At 45.1% G+C, this 13485-nt stretch overlaps 1 protein-coding gene across 1 annotated transcript in view; it reads right to left on the reverse strand.

Annotated features, from left to right (window-relative positions):
- FAM135B (family with sequence similarity 135 member B) overlaps positions 1–13485 on the reverse strand; it is a 337247-nt gene that overhangs the window by 64423 nt on the left and 259339 nt on the right. The window contains exon 11 of the mRNA XM_073679922.1: positions 5203–5276. Within this exon, the coding sequence (XP_073536023.1) occupies positions 5203–5276 (74 nt within the window). The remainder of the gene's footprint in view (positions 1–5202; positions 5277–13485) is intronic.

Below are 13485 nucleotides of genomic sequence, written 5' to 3' on the forward strand. Positions count from 1 at the left end.
ACAATAAAACAATTTTATAGAAAAAATATTTTTTTTGCATTGCTTTATTCTGAGAGGTATAACTTTTTTATTTTTTGGCTGATGGAGCTGTATAGCGGCTTGATTTTTGCGGAACAAGATGACGTTTTCAGCGGTACCATTTCTATTTCCATTTTGCTTTTTGATCGCATTTTTTTCCACTTTTTGTTTGGCGATATGAGGAAAAAGCATAGTTTTTTGCTCCGTTTTTTATTTATTTTTAATACGGTGTACACATAAGGAGTTAATTAGTGTGACAGTTTTATAGCTCGGGTTGTTTCGGACGCGGCAATACCAAATATGTGTACTTTTTTTATTTTTGCATAAATATATGGATTTATCGGTTTAATATTTTATTTATTTATTTTGATTTATTTTGTATTTTTTTTTAACAGTTTCAAAACATTTTTTTTTTACTTTTTTTTACATTTTTACTTAGTCCCTGTATGGGACATTAATTTTTATTTTTCTGATCCCTGATCTCATGTAATGTAATAGACATGTATTATATTATATGAGATCTTCACTGACTGTTTCACAGTCTCCTGTCTGGCATCAGCTACAGGCTGAAGCCAGACAGGAAGGACACCATATATGGCAGAGCTGGAGGCGGTCATGTGACCTCCAGCTGCCATAGCAACGCCAGGTCCTGAAAGCAATCAAGGGGTCGTCGGAGAGGTAAGTGGACGACCCCCTCTCCTCCTGCTGTCTTCTATATGCCGCAATAACTATAGATCGCAAAGGGTTAACATCACTGGGACCTGATCCAATCAGGTCCCGATGATGTTCCCTGTCAGAGCTAATGCTCTGCACCGCTCTCACAGCGCTTGCAGGACCCTGGGGGTCCTGAGCACTGCGAGACCACCCACCGTTTTTAAACGTCCGCGCTGCACAGAGCCCAGGCAGCGCGGACGTTTATCTACAGTGGGCGGTCGGGAAGCGGTTAATGTTGATATCAGTGTTTTACCTTTAAAGGTTTATATTGTAGCGTCCTGTCACCAGCCATGTGTACGATTATCGGCCGAAAGCCTCTCTGGAACCAATAATCGCCCCATGTAAAGGTACCTTTATAAGGTGAAGTTTCAGAATGTTATGACTTTTATTATATCCTGAACAGTCAAGTTTTTTATGAACCATCAAGGTTTTCTGGCTGAAGTAAAACAAGTCTGTGTGTTTAGAGTTTTAAACAATAAAATGTTGAAAAATTATGTAATTCTTGAGTATATCACTCAATGGTGCTCTTAAACGTGACAAATCTGATCTTTAATATACTTTAATCTTTAATATACTCAAGAACGGGGCCCCAGACATCGCACAGGTGCCCCAGACATCACACAGGGGCCCCAGACATCACACATCGCACAGGGGCCCCAGACATCGCACAGGTGCCCCAGACATCACACAGGGGCCCCAGACATCACACATCGCACAGGGGCCCCAGACATCGCACAGGATTGAGTGATATACTCAAGAACGGGGCCCCAGACATCACACAGGGGGTCCCAAACAGTGCACAAGGGGTCCCAGACAGCGCACAGGGGGGCAGAGACAGCGCACAGGGAGGCAAAGACAGGACACAGGGGCCCTGCGCGCTGTATCTCCCCCCCCCTTCCGCGCTGTCTCTCCCCCCCTTGCGTGCTGTCTCTACCCCCCTGTGCACTGTCTGGGGCCCTGTGTGCTGTCTCTGCCCCCCCTTGTGCAGCCTGGGGTCCCTGTGTGCTGCCTGGGGCCCTGTTATTGAGTATATCACTCAATGGTTCTCAAAAGCCTGAAAAATCTGATCTACAGCAGCTGGGGTATATTCTGGCCCGGAGGGGTATAATCTGGCCTAGGCCAATTTATTCCCCAGGGTATAGTTTGACCTAAGCCATAATATATCCAAGGTATATTCTGGCCCAGAGGGGTATAAACTGGCCTAGGCCACTTTAACCCCAGGTATATTATGGGCAGGGGGTTAATCTGGCCTGTTACACCGGTACTGATGCCGATGTCCCTTTCCAGTCTCTTAGCTCTCTCTTCTGGTAAGTTGTGTCAGGTGACCACTGCAGCCAGTCACTCCACTGCAGCCAATCACTGGCCACTCACTGATTGGCTGCATTGGCCATGCTCCATCTAAACCAGAAGAAACAGTCCCTTCTTTTAGTTTGGGAGGAACATGACTTCAGCAGCCAATCCGACATCTCCCATTAAAAGTGGAAGCAAGGAGATCGGCAGAGAATGCCAGCAGGGGTACTGAGGAGCAGTGGGGGGTTTGATAGGGGCGTACTTGTTTTATTTTATTATAAAACCCACCATGGATCCATTTTTAAATATAATAAAAAGTAGGGAACAACCAAAATAGTTGTAGAAGTAAATATCAACTCTTCAGTCCTCGATGGGGGTAAAGGTATAATGTGACACTAACTCAAGATGCCAAACTTGATTCGATGAGTGTTAAACATCTGCTGATCATGAAGTGATGGCATATCCTAATGGGGTGCCATCAATTTATATGATGAAAATACCCCTTTAAGATGCACACTTAGAGAAGGGGTACACTCCCTCCTAGTACCTTCCAATTTCATGGCCTCCAATACCAATCACATGTTAAGATTGTTTAAGCATAGGTTGGACATTACAAGGGTAACCCAACCCACAAGCATTTTCAGGGTGTCAATTACAATCCTAGGATGGGGTTTGCCCCAAATAACCTGAACGATTTCTCATTTGTAACTGAAAACAAAGGCAAATGAACCATCCAAAACAGAAAAAGGACCCAATTCATAATTTGCAGGTTTTTTTAAGTCAGTTTTGTTTTTTGAGTTGTAGTTTTTGACAATTTTTTTTGCGCCCAAATTCATCAGAATAGAGCACGCGGTTCATAAATTTCCCGCAAAAAAAAACAAAATTATCTTTATTTCTGCCTTTAACCTTTTTTGGAACTTTTTAAGTTTAACATTTTATAAAACGACTCAAAAAAAAATGTGACTTAACTGCCGTACATAAAATCACTGCAGGGCGGAGCTGGAGGATAGTTGTGCCAAATTTTCAACTTTTTTTAAAAAAAGTTTTGTTTTTTTAATCGAAAACATCTGGAAAACCGACATGAATGTAAAAATCAGAAAAATAGTAAACCACAAATGACAACTTGAAAAAAGGTATAAAATGTTTAATGAATTTGTTGTTAATTAAAAAAATCAGTAATTGACTCCTGGTGCCCTTGTGTATTGTTACCCTTTCCCAAAACAACGGATAAAGATAACTTGAATAAAAAAAACAAAAAACAGTAATTGAGAGATATTTACGCAAAAAAGGCGGAAATGCAATGGTGAAGCGTGCAGAGACGGGCAACATTATCTAGAATTTGAGGGGCCTGTTCATCATTTGAGGAGGTTTTTCTTTTTGGACTTGTGGTCTTCACTGACATTTTTTGAGTCAAACCCCTCAAGACGGTGCACTCGATTTGTGATTTTTGTGCTCCACATTTACTTTTTTTTATGTTTTTAACTGATTTTTGTGAATTTTTAGTGTGAAAAGTGGCAAGTTTTTTTAAAATGCCTCAAAGAAATGTGACTTTTTAGCTGGCGTACATAAAATCACTCCAGGGAGAATGGAGTAGAGTTGCGTAAATATTGCAACTTTTTGAAAAAGTCGCATTTCATTATTCAGTTTAAATCATCTGGAAAAGTCATAATCATGTTAAAATCAGAAAACGGAGCCACAAAAAAATCGGGCGAATCGTTTGATGAATTTGGTGTAGATCAGAAAGTCACTAATTGAGAGGTATCCAAGGCAAAAAAAACTGGCGGAAATGCAATGATGAATCAGGCCCTAAATGTATCTAGAACAGTTGATGTGATCCTATAATCATCTGCGTAGAAAAATTGAAGGTCTTCCACCCTTTCTGCCTCTGCCAGTTTTGGCTTTTAGGACGATCCTTTTTATTTTGGTCACTTTTTTGTTCGCGTTCCAGGATCCATAACTTTTTTACTATTCAGTCGATGCAGCTTTAGGAGGGCTCGTTTTTGTGAAATGAGTTGTATTTGTCAGTGGCAACATTTTGGGCTACATGTAAGTTTATTTTATTTTTTGGGGGGAGGATTAAAAACAAAACAGCAATTCTGCCACAGTTTTTTTGTTTTTCATTTCAAACTTTACACTATTCACCTTATAACATAAAAAAAGTTTTGGTCGCCGGAACATTGCAATAAAATGCAGTAAGAGGCGATGAAAACATCATATCAACTCCAAAAGGGTATCACCAAAAACCTCAGCTTGGGGGGTACAAAAAAATAAGCCATCACCTGACCCCATATCCCGAAAAATAGAGACGTTATGGGCCTCGGAAAATGACAGCAAATGCAAAAACTTTTTTCCATACAAATTTCAGACTATTTTTTTCACCACTTAAATAAAAAAGAACCTACACATGTTTGGTATCTGACCTGGAGAATCATAAGGGTGGGTCAGTTTTGCTATATAGTGAGCATGGTAAGTAAGAAACGTAAAACACAATTTTGGACTTTTTATTCAATTTTACCGTACTTTCTTTCTTGTTTCTTGTTTTCCAGTGCACTATATGGTAAAATAAATGTTGTTGTTCAAAAGTACAATTCTTCCCACTAAATACAAGCTCTCATATGGCTATTTTGATGGAAAACTAAAAAAGTTATGGCTCTTGGAAGAAGGGGAGGAAAAAACAAAAATTGAAAAGTTGATTGCATTGATAATACACTGCACTACTTAAGTAGTGCAGTGCATTAAATGATAAAGTTAGTCTTTGATTGAAAGGTAGCCTATTAGACCTTGCCTTTAGCGGGAACTGATAGGTTGTAGTGTATGGCAGATCTTGAGGCCATTTTTAGGTCTCCAGTTGCCATAGATATCAACCCATCAGCAACTGATAGCATAGCTGGGGAGTCGATGGGTTGACATTGGGAGTCAAACTATTTACACGCAACTTTCTCTATTGACAGTGGCATTTAACATGTTTAAAATGCTGGGTGGTATTTACATCTAGGATGGTGTCTTAGGGTCCCAAGGGCCCCACTGTCACCTAATAAGTCCTCAGTGGCAATTGTGGATGGGGGCTCAGGCGGTTTACGCGGCATAATGCAACCCTAGATTTCACCTACTTTTGTAGGAGAGGGGTCCGCAACCCATTATTATACTCATCGTATACTGTAAATGTATTACTCTACTTACAGGTTTTCTTGAAGCGTGAGAGCTGCGGGTTTTTCATGTTCAGTGTAGAAAAATGCTTCAGAAAATCTTCTGACCTGTGAAAATTATGAAACAGCATGTAGAATGTCTGGAATCAGGTGTGCAGAGACGAATGTGATGCGAGCATACATCTGCTAAATCTATATGACCACTAGGGGGCACAACAACATGATCATTGCTGCAGCAAATGTACAACTAAATGTAGAATTATAGGTTTATGAAATATATACTGTTATCACCAGATAATAAACCACCTAACCCAGGCTTGGACTGGCCGGTCGGAGAACAGGAGAATCCTCCGGTAGACCGCCCCTGTCAAAGAGTGCTAATGAGCAGTGCTGTTACATTTGATTTACAATTTACTGAAAAAAGTATATTCCAATCATTAATCAAACAAGCTAGCCAAATTAATATTACATAGAAGCAAAAGTAAATTTGTGCACTAGGATCAGGTTATTTTTGCATGCAGCTGAACAGTGGGCCCCAAAAATCAATGTTACTGGTAGGGCTTTGCCAACCCAGTCCGACACTGACCTGACCCCTGTTCCTGTAAAGACCCCCATACACAATAGATGGAGTGCTCTGTGTATGAGGAGCTGGGAAAGATAGCTTTCTGGATATGAGAACCTGTCACAAGTTAAAAAGTGGCAAGTATTTCACTTTTATTTATTCCTGCTTGGTTTGGTTCTTTTTTCTTAAATCCTCCATACGGTTCAAACTTTTTTAATTTGTATCAATTTTTATGGTGGTTACCAAGTGTATGTGGCTCGCCCCAGAGGATCCTGTAAGCCACGCCCCATTGGTAAAGACCATAAAAATTAGCACAGAATGAAAAGGCCCCTAACTCTCTAACCATATGGGGGATTTAAAAATAAAAAAGCAGAATACACAGGGGAGCGGCCGGAATAAAATAAGAGCAAAAAATGGACACTTTTGTCCCGGTGATAGGTTCTCTTTAAGGACTATAGGTTTAAAAAAAAACAGCTTTAAATGGAAATCTTCATGTGATGTGAGATAAATATAATATTATTTTAATGATTTCTTTTTTTCAGGTCACTATGTGATGGCAGAATATGACAGAAGGGGATATGCAGATATGGGGGATATATAGTTTTATTTTCTTTAGTATTATTATATTTAAAAGCACTTAAAGTGGGTTCTCCGGTGCCATTGAAATCCGCATCAGAAGATGAGCGCAGCCACTGTTAACACTTTATCAGCAAATATCTGCCATAACGCATGCACAAAGAGCAGGTATCATGCACCTGCCCTGTCCAATGTAGAACAGAGTGGTGCCGGACCACCTCCTTAAGTGTATTAAAGTGGTTTTGTTACCAGATTGAACAATACAATATGCTTACATTATTATATAGATGTTTTAAACCTGATGAAACTAGTGTATTTACTTCGAAATCAAATGACAGAATGACTGCTTACTCCTGATATTAAAATTAGCATTTCTGGAGTCCGGCTATAGAGAATTCATAAGACTAATTGTATTCAGCGTTTGCTCATCCAGCCTGACTAACATCTGCAGCTTGTACTGAGCAGCGTGAGATTTCACCAGCAGCAGGGAAGAGGGACCTTGAGGAGTAGTCATTCAGAGTAGGTGGGAGGGATTCAGCAGCAGGGAGGAGGGACACTGAGGAGCAGTCTATCAGACTAGGTGGGTGGAGATTCAGCAGCAGCAGGGAAGATAGACAGCAGCAGGGAGAAGGACAATGAGGAGCTTTCAATTAGGCGAGGTGCATGGAGATTAAGTTTAAACTTTTAAAAGCAATTATACAGCCATTCTGCTATAGCTTTATAAAGTAAATAAACCAGCCTCATCAGGTCTGTGGGTGCTGTTTCATTATCTAATAATATAAAACAGCTGTGAGTCCTGGAGCTAAATGAACGCTTACTATAACAGTTATAACTAGTGATGAGAGAACGTGCTCGCCACTGCTCGGTACTCGCCCGAGCATCACTGTGCAAGTATTTCCGGGGTTGCTCGGCGGGAGCTCGGGTCCCCATCCTGTATGTTTGGCGCTCTTTACAGAGCCAATGAACATGCAGGGATTGCCTGCCACATATTGTAATGCCGTAGCCATGTTGGTTGTGGGCATTACAGTGATTAGCTGGCCGCACGGCGTCATCAGGTCTATATCAGACCTGGCGCCGCCATGCTCGTCACAGTCTACTCCGGAACCAGGCAGAGTAGGGAGAGCTGCTGCTGAGTCAGGGAGAGATTTGCTTCTTGACAGTTAGTATAGGTACTCCACAACATATATATATATCCATCTGAACTAACAGTCCTTCTGAGGACTAATCCAGCTGCATATAATCCGTGCTAGGCAGGTCGGCAGTGTATGTTGCAGACTGCAGTGCATGATACAGCACAAGAGGGTCCATTGAATGTCCTATTAGTATAGGTATTCCACAACATATATATATATATATATATCCATCTGAACTAACAGTCCTTCTGAGGACTAATCCAGCTGCATATAATCAGTGCTAGGCAGGCAGGCAGTGTATGTGGCAGACTGAAGTGCATATAGTGCAAGAGGGTCCATTGAGCGTTCCTGCTGCTGCTGTTTTTACAGATATTTGTAGACATAGTCCCAGATATCAGGGGCCAAGGAAAAAATATTTGTTATCTTAATCCTGGTTATTTGCTTAAAAAGCAATCCAAAGTACACAATTTTTCTACTCCATTTGCTTGTTCTAACTGCAGAATACAGCCAGATCTGTTCCATATTTCAGCGATAAAAATCCAGAAATTTAAACTGAACGTGGAAAATATTGGCCTCTTTTTCCATTCTGTTGCAGTGTGTCGGTCAAGCGATTCACACTAGGTGTCTGTGAAGAATAGTCTTAGCAAATTACAGGCCTGCTATTTAAAACCGTGGTTCTCTGTCAGACATAACACCTATAAGAGTGTTCCAAAATCAGACATTTCTTCCATTTTCATTTTGTTGCAGTGTGTCGGTCAAGCTATTCATACTAGTTTTCTGTGAAGAATAGTATTAGCAAATTACAGGCCTGCTATTTAAAACCGTGGTTCTCTGTCAGACGTATCACATATAACTGCACTCCAAAATCAGCCATTTCTCGTGAACATGGAAAATATTGTCCTCCATTAAAAATGGGCAAGGTGAGTGGCAAGGGACAGTGAAGTGGACGTGATGGTGATGGTGCATGCAAAGGCCGAGGACGTGGCCGTGAGCAAGCTGAAATTGTGCCACAGCAAACACCCACATCTTGTTGCTCGACCTTCCTGTCCCAATTACTAGGGGACCACAGAACACCACTATTGAACACAGAGCAGTGTCATTAGGTTATTGGTTGGATAGCAGATAATGCTTTCAATCACATAGCCATCACCACCACCACCCTGTCTTCCACACGGTCAAGTCTCAGTAGCCGTGAGTCTGGGCCACATATTCCTCACCCTGATCCTCCTTCCTCCCACAATTCCGAGTGCACGGAGACAACTGATCCCACAATTGGACACTCAGAAGAGCTGTTCACTCTTCCATTTGAAGATTCGGGCCTCTCGCCCGACCAGCTTCAAGCGAGTCAAGAGGAGAATGCGTGTAGTGATGCCCAAATATTGGAGCAGCCAAGGTCACACGAAGGCCACAGTGGGAAAGTGCAATTACTGTCACAAGAGGTGGATGATGATGATGATGATGAGACACAATTGCCAGAAAGTCAGGAGGAGGACCAGGGTGCAGAAGTGGAAGACAAGGTGGTGGATGATATAGTAACTGACCCAACCTGGCAGGGGCCATACAGAGCAAGGACAGCAGCACACAGGGGGAGGGAGGTGTAGCACCACAACAGGCAGGAAGAAGCAGTGTGGTGGCCGCAGACACAAGGCAAGAAAGCGTTCCTCGTAACACCAACACAACGGAAGCCTTTAAAAAATAACTGCCGGTTATTTTTTAAAGACTCTGCAGATAATCCAAAAAAAGGCCATTTGCACCACCTGCCAGGCCAGCATCAGCAGGGGTAGAAAAACTAGCAGCCTGACCACCACCAGCATGATCAGCACATGGCAGCAAAGCACCCGACTTAGTGGGCCGAACCCCAGGGTCCAGTAACAGTGTCTGAGAGTGACACCACTGCATGCTCTGCTGTTGTGCATGCACACCAATCCCCTGTCCATGGCGCATGCCAAGAAGTCTCCGCCCTGCACCTGTCGTTGCACACTCTCAACTAGCTCCATCAGCAAGCAAGTCCATGTCCTTGTCCCAGTGCATGTTGTCCCTACCCCAGTCCTTGGAACGCAAGCGCAAATACGCAGCCAACGCCCCACAGTCAACACTACTAAATTCACACATTTCGCGAATTTCGGTACTCGGTCTTCAGCCACCACAATTTCTCCTGGTGTGCCGTCCCCGCATTACACGAGCACATGTCCCACAACATTAGACGTGCCCTCAGCAATGCAGTTACTGGGAAAGTCCACCTAACCACGGACACGTGGACAAGTGCCTGTGGGCAGGGATGGTACATCTCGCTGAAGGCACACTGGGTAAATATAGTGGAAGCCGGGACCCAGTTGGACCTTGGGATAGAACACGTCCTCTTGACGCCGAGGATTGCTGGTCATGGGTCAATTAGGGTTGCCCCCACATTCTACAGCTCCTGTACCTCCTCCTCCTCTTCAGCCTCCATCTCCGAAATGACCACATCAGATCAGTCACAAGCTGGAAGCACTGCAGCACTGCCTTGGCCAAAAGGCAACAGGCTGTTCTGAAGCTAATATGCTTAGGTGACAAACCGCACAATGTTGAAGAGTTGTGGACAGCTCTGAAAGAGCAGGCAGATCTGTTCATGACACCGCTGACCCTACAGACAGGCATGGTCCTGTGTGACAATGGCCAGAATCTGGTGGCAGCTCTGAGGCGAGCTCACACATGTACCATGCCTGGCCCATGTGATTAACCTTGTGGTTCAACAGTTTCTCAAAACCTTCCTGGATCTGTTGGATCTGCTTGTCAAAGTACGCCACCTGTGTGCCCATTTTTGAAAGTCAGCCACAGTTTCCGCCGCCCTTGCCGTGCTTCAGCAGTATTTGCAGCTTACAGCTCACCGACTGATCTGCGATGTCCCCACTCGTTGAATCTCTACATTGCAGATGTTGGAAAGGATTTGTGAGCAGAGGAAGGCAATTGTTGACTAATAGCATCAACAAAGCCATAGGTATTCAGTTCAGACTCCACACATAAAACCTCAGGAGTGGACATGGATGTCAGACATTTGTACCATCCTCCAAAACTTGGAGGACTCCATCAAGATGATGAGCGGCGATGACGCCATAATTAGCATCACCATCCCGCTTCTCTGTCTTCTGAAATGCTCTCTGCTCACAATTAAAGAGGATGCATTGCAGGCAGAGCACGATGAGATGGAGCAAGGAACCATACAGGGTGATTACACACAGCCCAGCCTCATCTCATCCCAACGTGGATTGGGTGACAATGAGGAAGAGGAGGAGGAGGAAGAACAGGAGCTAGTTTCCTGGCTATAGACGGTACTACCTGCACAACTGTCATACCGTCTGTTCAGTGTGGATGGCCTGAGGACAGGGAGGAAGAGGAAGAGGAGGAGGATGAGGAGGAGAGCATGGTCAGTCGTCCTCTTGGTGAGGACACGGAAGTCTTGCCTCTTTGCAGTCTGGCACATATGGCTGAGTTTATGTTATACTGCCTTTCCCGTTACCCTCGCGTTGTCCAAATTTTGGGCCACAGTCATTACTGGTTGGTGACATTTCTAGACCCACGCAACAAGTAGAACTTTCTGTCTCTTATTCCCTTGCAGGACAGGCCTAATAAAATGAGGCAGTACCAGAAGGCCCTTGTTGCAGAATTTTTTTTCAAAAATTCCCATCTGAAAACTCTGGTGGCAGAGGTCACAGTTCGTTGGACAATCAAGGAGTACAGGCAAGAGAGACACAAATTCAATCCAGAAGAGGCAGGGGAACACTGTCAAAGTTCTGGGACAGTTTTCTCAGACCCTCCCATCGCACAGGCCCTGAGGCGCGGGGTATTCTCTCAAGGAAAGAAAGTTTCAGGAGATGGTGAGGGAGTACCTTGCCGACCATACCAACATCCTCTGTGATTCCTCAGTGCCTTATAATTATTGGGTATCCAAGCTGGACACGTGGCATGAACTGGCTCTCTACACCTTGGAGTTCCTGGCCTGCTCTGCTGCTAGCATTTTGTCAGAGCAGGTGGAATTATAACTGATAAGCGCATCCGCCTGTCAACTGAAAATGCTGACAGGCTGACTCTTATAAAAATGAACAAGGGCTGGATTGGGCCAGACTTCTCAACACCACCGAATGATAGCAGCATAACATAAACTAAAATACAGTGTCTTTTTTTTGGGAGGTCTAACTCTATTCCCAAGCACCTCTGTCTTCACACCCAGACAAGGGTATACGCTTCCTGATTTTGTCTATTTGCTCTTGTCCTCCTCCTTCTCTGCATCCTCATCCTCCAACACCATATCAGCACCATATGTACCATATCAACACATCTACGTTTCTTGCAAGGGGCGTTGGAGTTCCTCCAAATTTTTGGCAGCCGTTGCTTCACTCCATAGGTAAACAGTATGGGAAACACACTTCCTAATAATGGGAGCATTTTTTGCAGGCGGCCCTCTGATCTCTTCGTCTCTTGCAAGGGGAATTGGAGTTCCTCCAAATTTTTGGCAGCTGTTGCTTCACTCCATAGGCAAACAGTATGGGAGACACGCTTCCTAATAATGGGAGCATTTTTTTCAGGAGGCCCTCCGATCTCTACGTCTCTAGCAAGGGGAATTGGAGTTCCTCCAAATTTTTGGCAGCCGTTGCTTCACTGCATAGGCAAACAGTCTCGGAGACACACTTCCTAATAATGGGAACATTGTTTTCAGGAGGCCCTCTGACCTCTACGTCTCTTGCAAAGGGAATTGGAGTTCCTCCAAATTTTTGGCAGCCGTTGCATTCACTGCATAGGCAAACAGTATGGGAGACACACTTCCTAATAATGGGAACATTTTTTTCAGGAGGCCCTCTGACCTTTACGTCTCTTGCAAGGGGAATTGGAGTTCCTCCAAATTTTTGGCAGCCGTTGCTTCACTGCATAGGCAAATAGTATGGGAGACACACTTCCTAATAATAGGAGCATTTTTGCAGGAGGCCCTACGACCTCTATGTCTCTTGCAAAGGGAATTGGAGTTCCTCCAAATTTTTGGTAGCCATTATGTAACGGGTCTGGGAGGCGGAACCTCTGAGCAACTCTACAAGGGGGCGGTCCTTGTAAGGAAGCGGGTGGCTCCCAGGGAAGACGGGCAGGTCATCACAGCAAGTGACAGGGACAGTCTCTGGGTAGACTAGCAGACAGGTAGCAGGTGGACGCTCCCAGGTGAGCGGGCAAGAGTCTCTGGACGGGCAGGTGGTCACAGCAAGTGACGGCAGAGTCTCCAGGTAGGCTAGCAGGCAGGTAGCAGGTGAGCGCTCCCAGGTAAGCGGGCAAGAGTCTCTGGACAGGCAGGTGGTCACAGCAAGTGACGGCAGAGCCTCCAGGTAGGCTCGCAGGCAGGTAGCAGGTGAGCGCTCCCAGGTGAGCGGGCAAGAGTCTCTGGACTGGCAGGTGGTCACGGCAAGTGACGGCAGAGCCTCCAGGTAGGCTAGCAGGCAGGTAGCAGGTGAGCGCTCCCAGGTGAGCGGGCAAGAGTCTCTGGACTGGCAGGTGGTCACGGCAAGTGACGGCAGAGCCTCCAGGTAGGCTAGCAGGCAGGTAGCAGGTGAGCGCTCCCAGGTGAGCGGGCAGGCTGGTCCATAGACAGACTGACAGGTGTCGGAAGGCAGACCGTCGGACCGCAGGCTTGCAAGCAGGTAAGCGGATATCAGGCAGGTATCAAGCAGGAATCTGGCAGGAGACTGGCAGGTAACTGGTAACGGGACCTGAGGGCTGAAGCAGAGTGAAGGCTTTGCAACAACATTGCTCGGGCACCTCCATTTTGGAGGAGGTGCCTTATATATGGTGAGGTCCTCCGGCCATTGGCCGGGGACTCCTTAGGACGGCGCGCGCGGCCCCTTTAAGAGAGGGGGAGCGCGCGCGCGCCCTAAGCACAGTGGCCGGGAAGCAGCGCGCGCTGCCAGCAGAGTGGGAGGAGGACGCCGGGCACGGAGCGGAGAGGTGAGGGGAGCAGCGTCCCTGCCTAGCAGGAGGCAGGGACGCCGACGCTACACATTACTTCACTGCATAGGCAAACAGTATCGAA

This window comes from Phyllobates terribilis, unplaced genomic scaffold (assembly GCF_046119375.1).
Source record: "Phyllobates terribilis strain yellow unplaced genomic scaffold, ASM4611937v1 Scaffold_4__5_contigs__length_816908805, whole genome shotgun sequence".
In the NCBI taxonomy this organism is placed as follows: Eukaryota; Metazoa; Chordata; class Amphibia; order Anura; family Dendrobatidae; genus Phyllobates; species Phyllobates terribilis.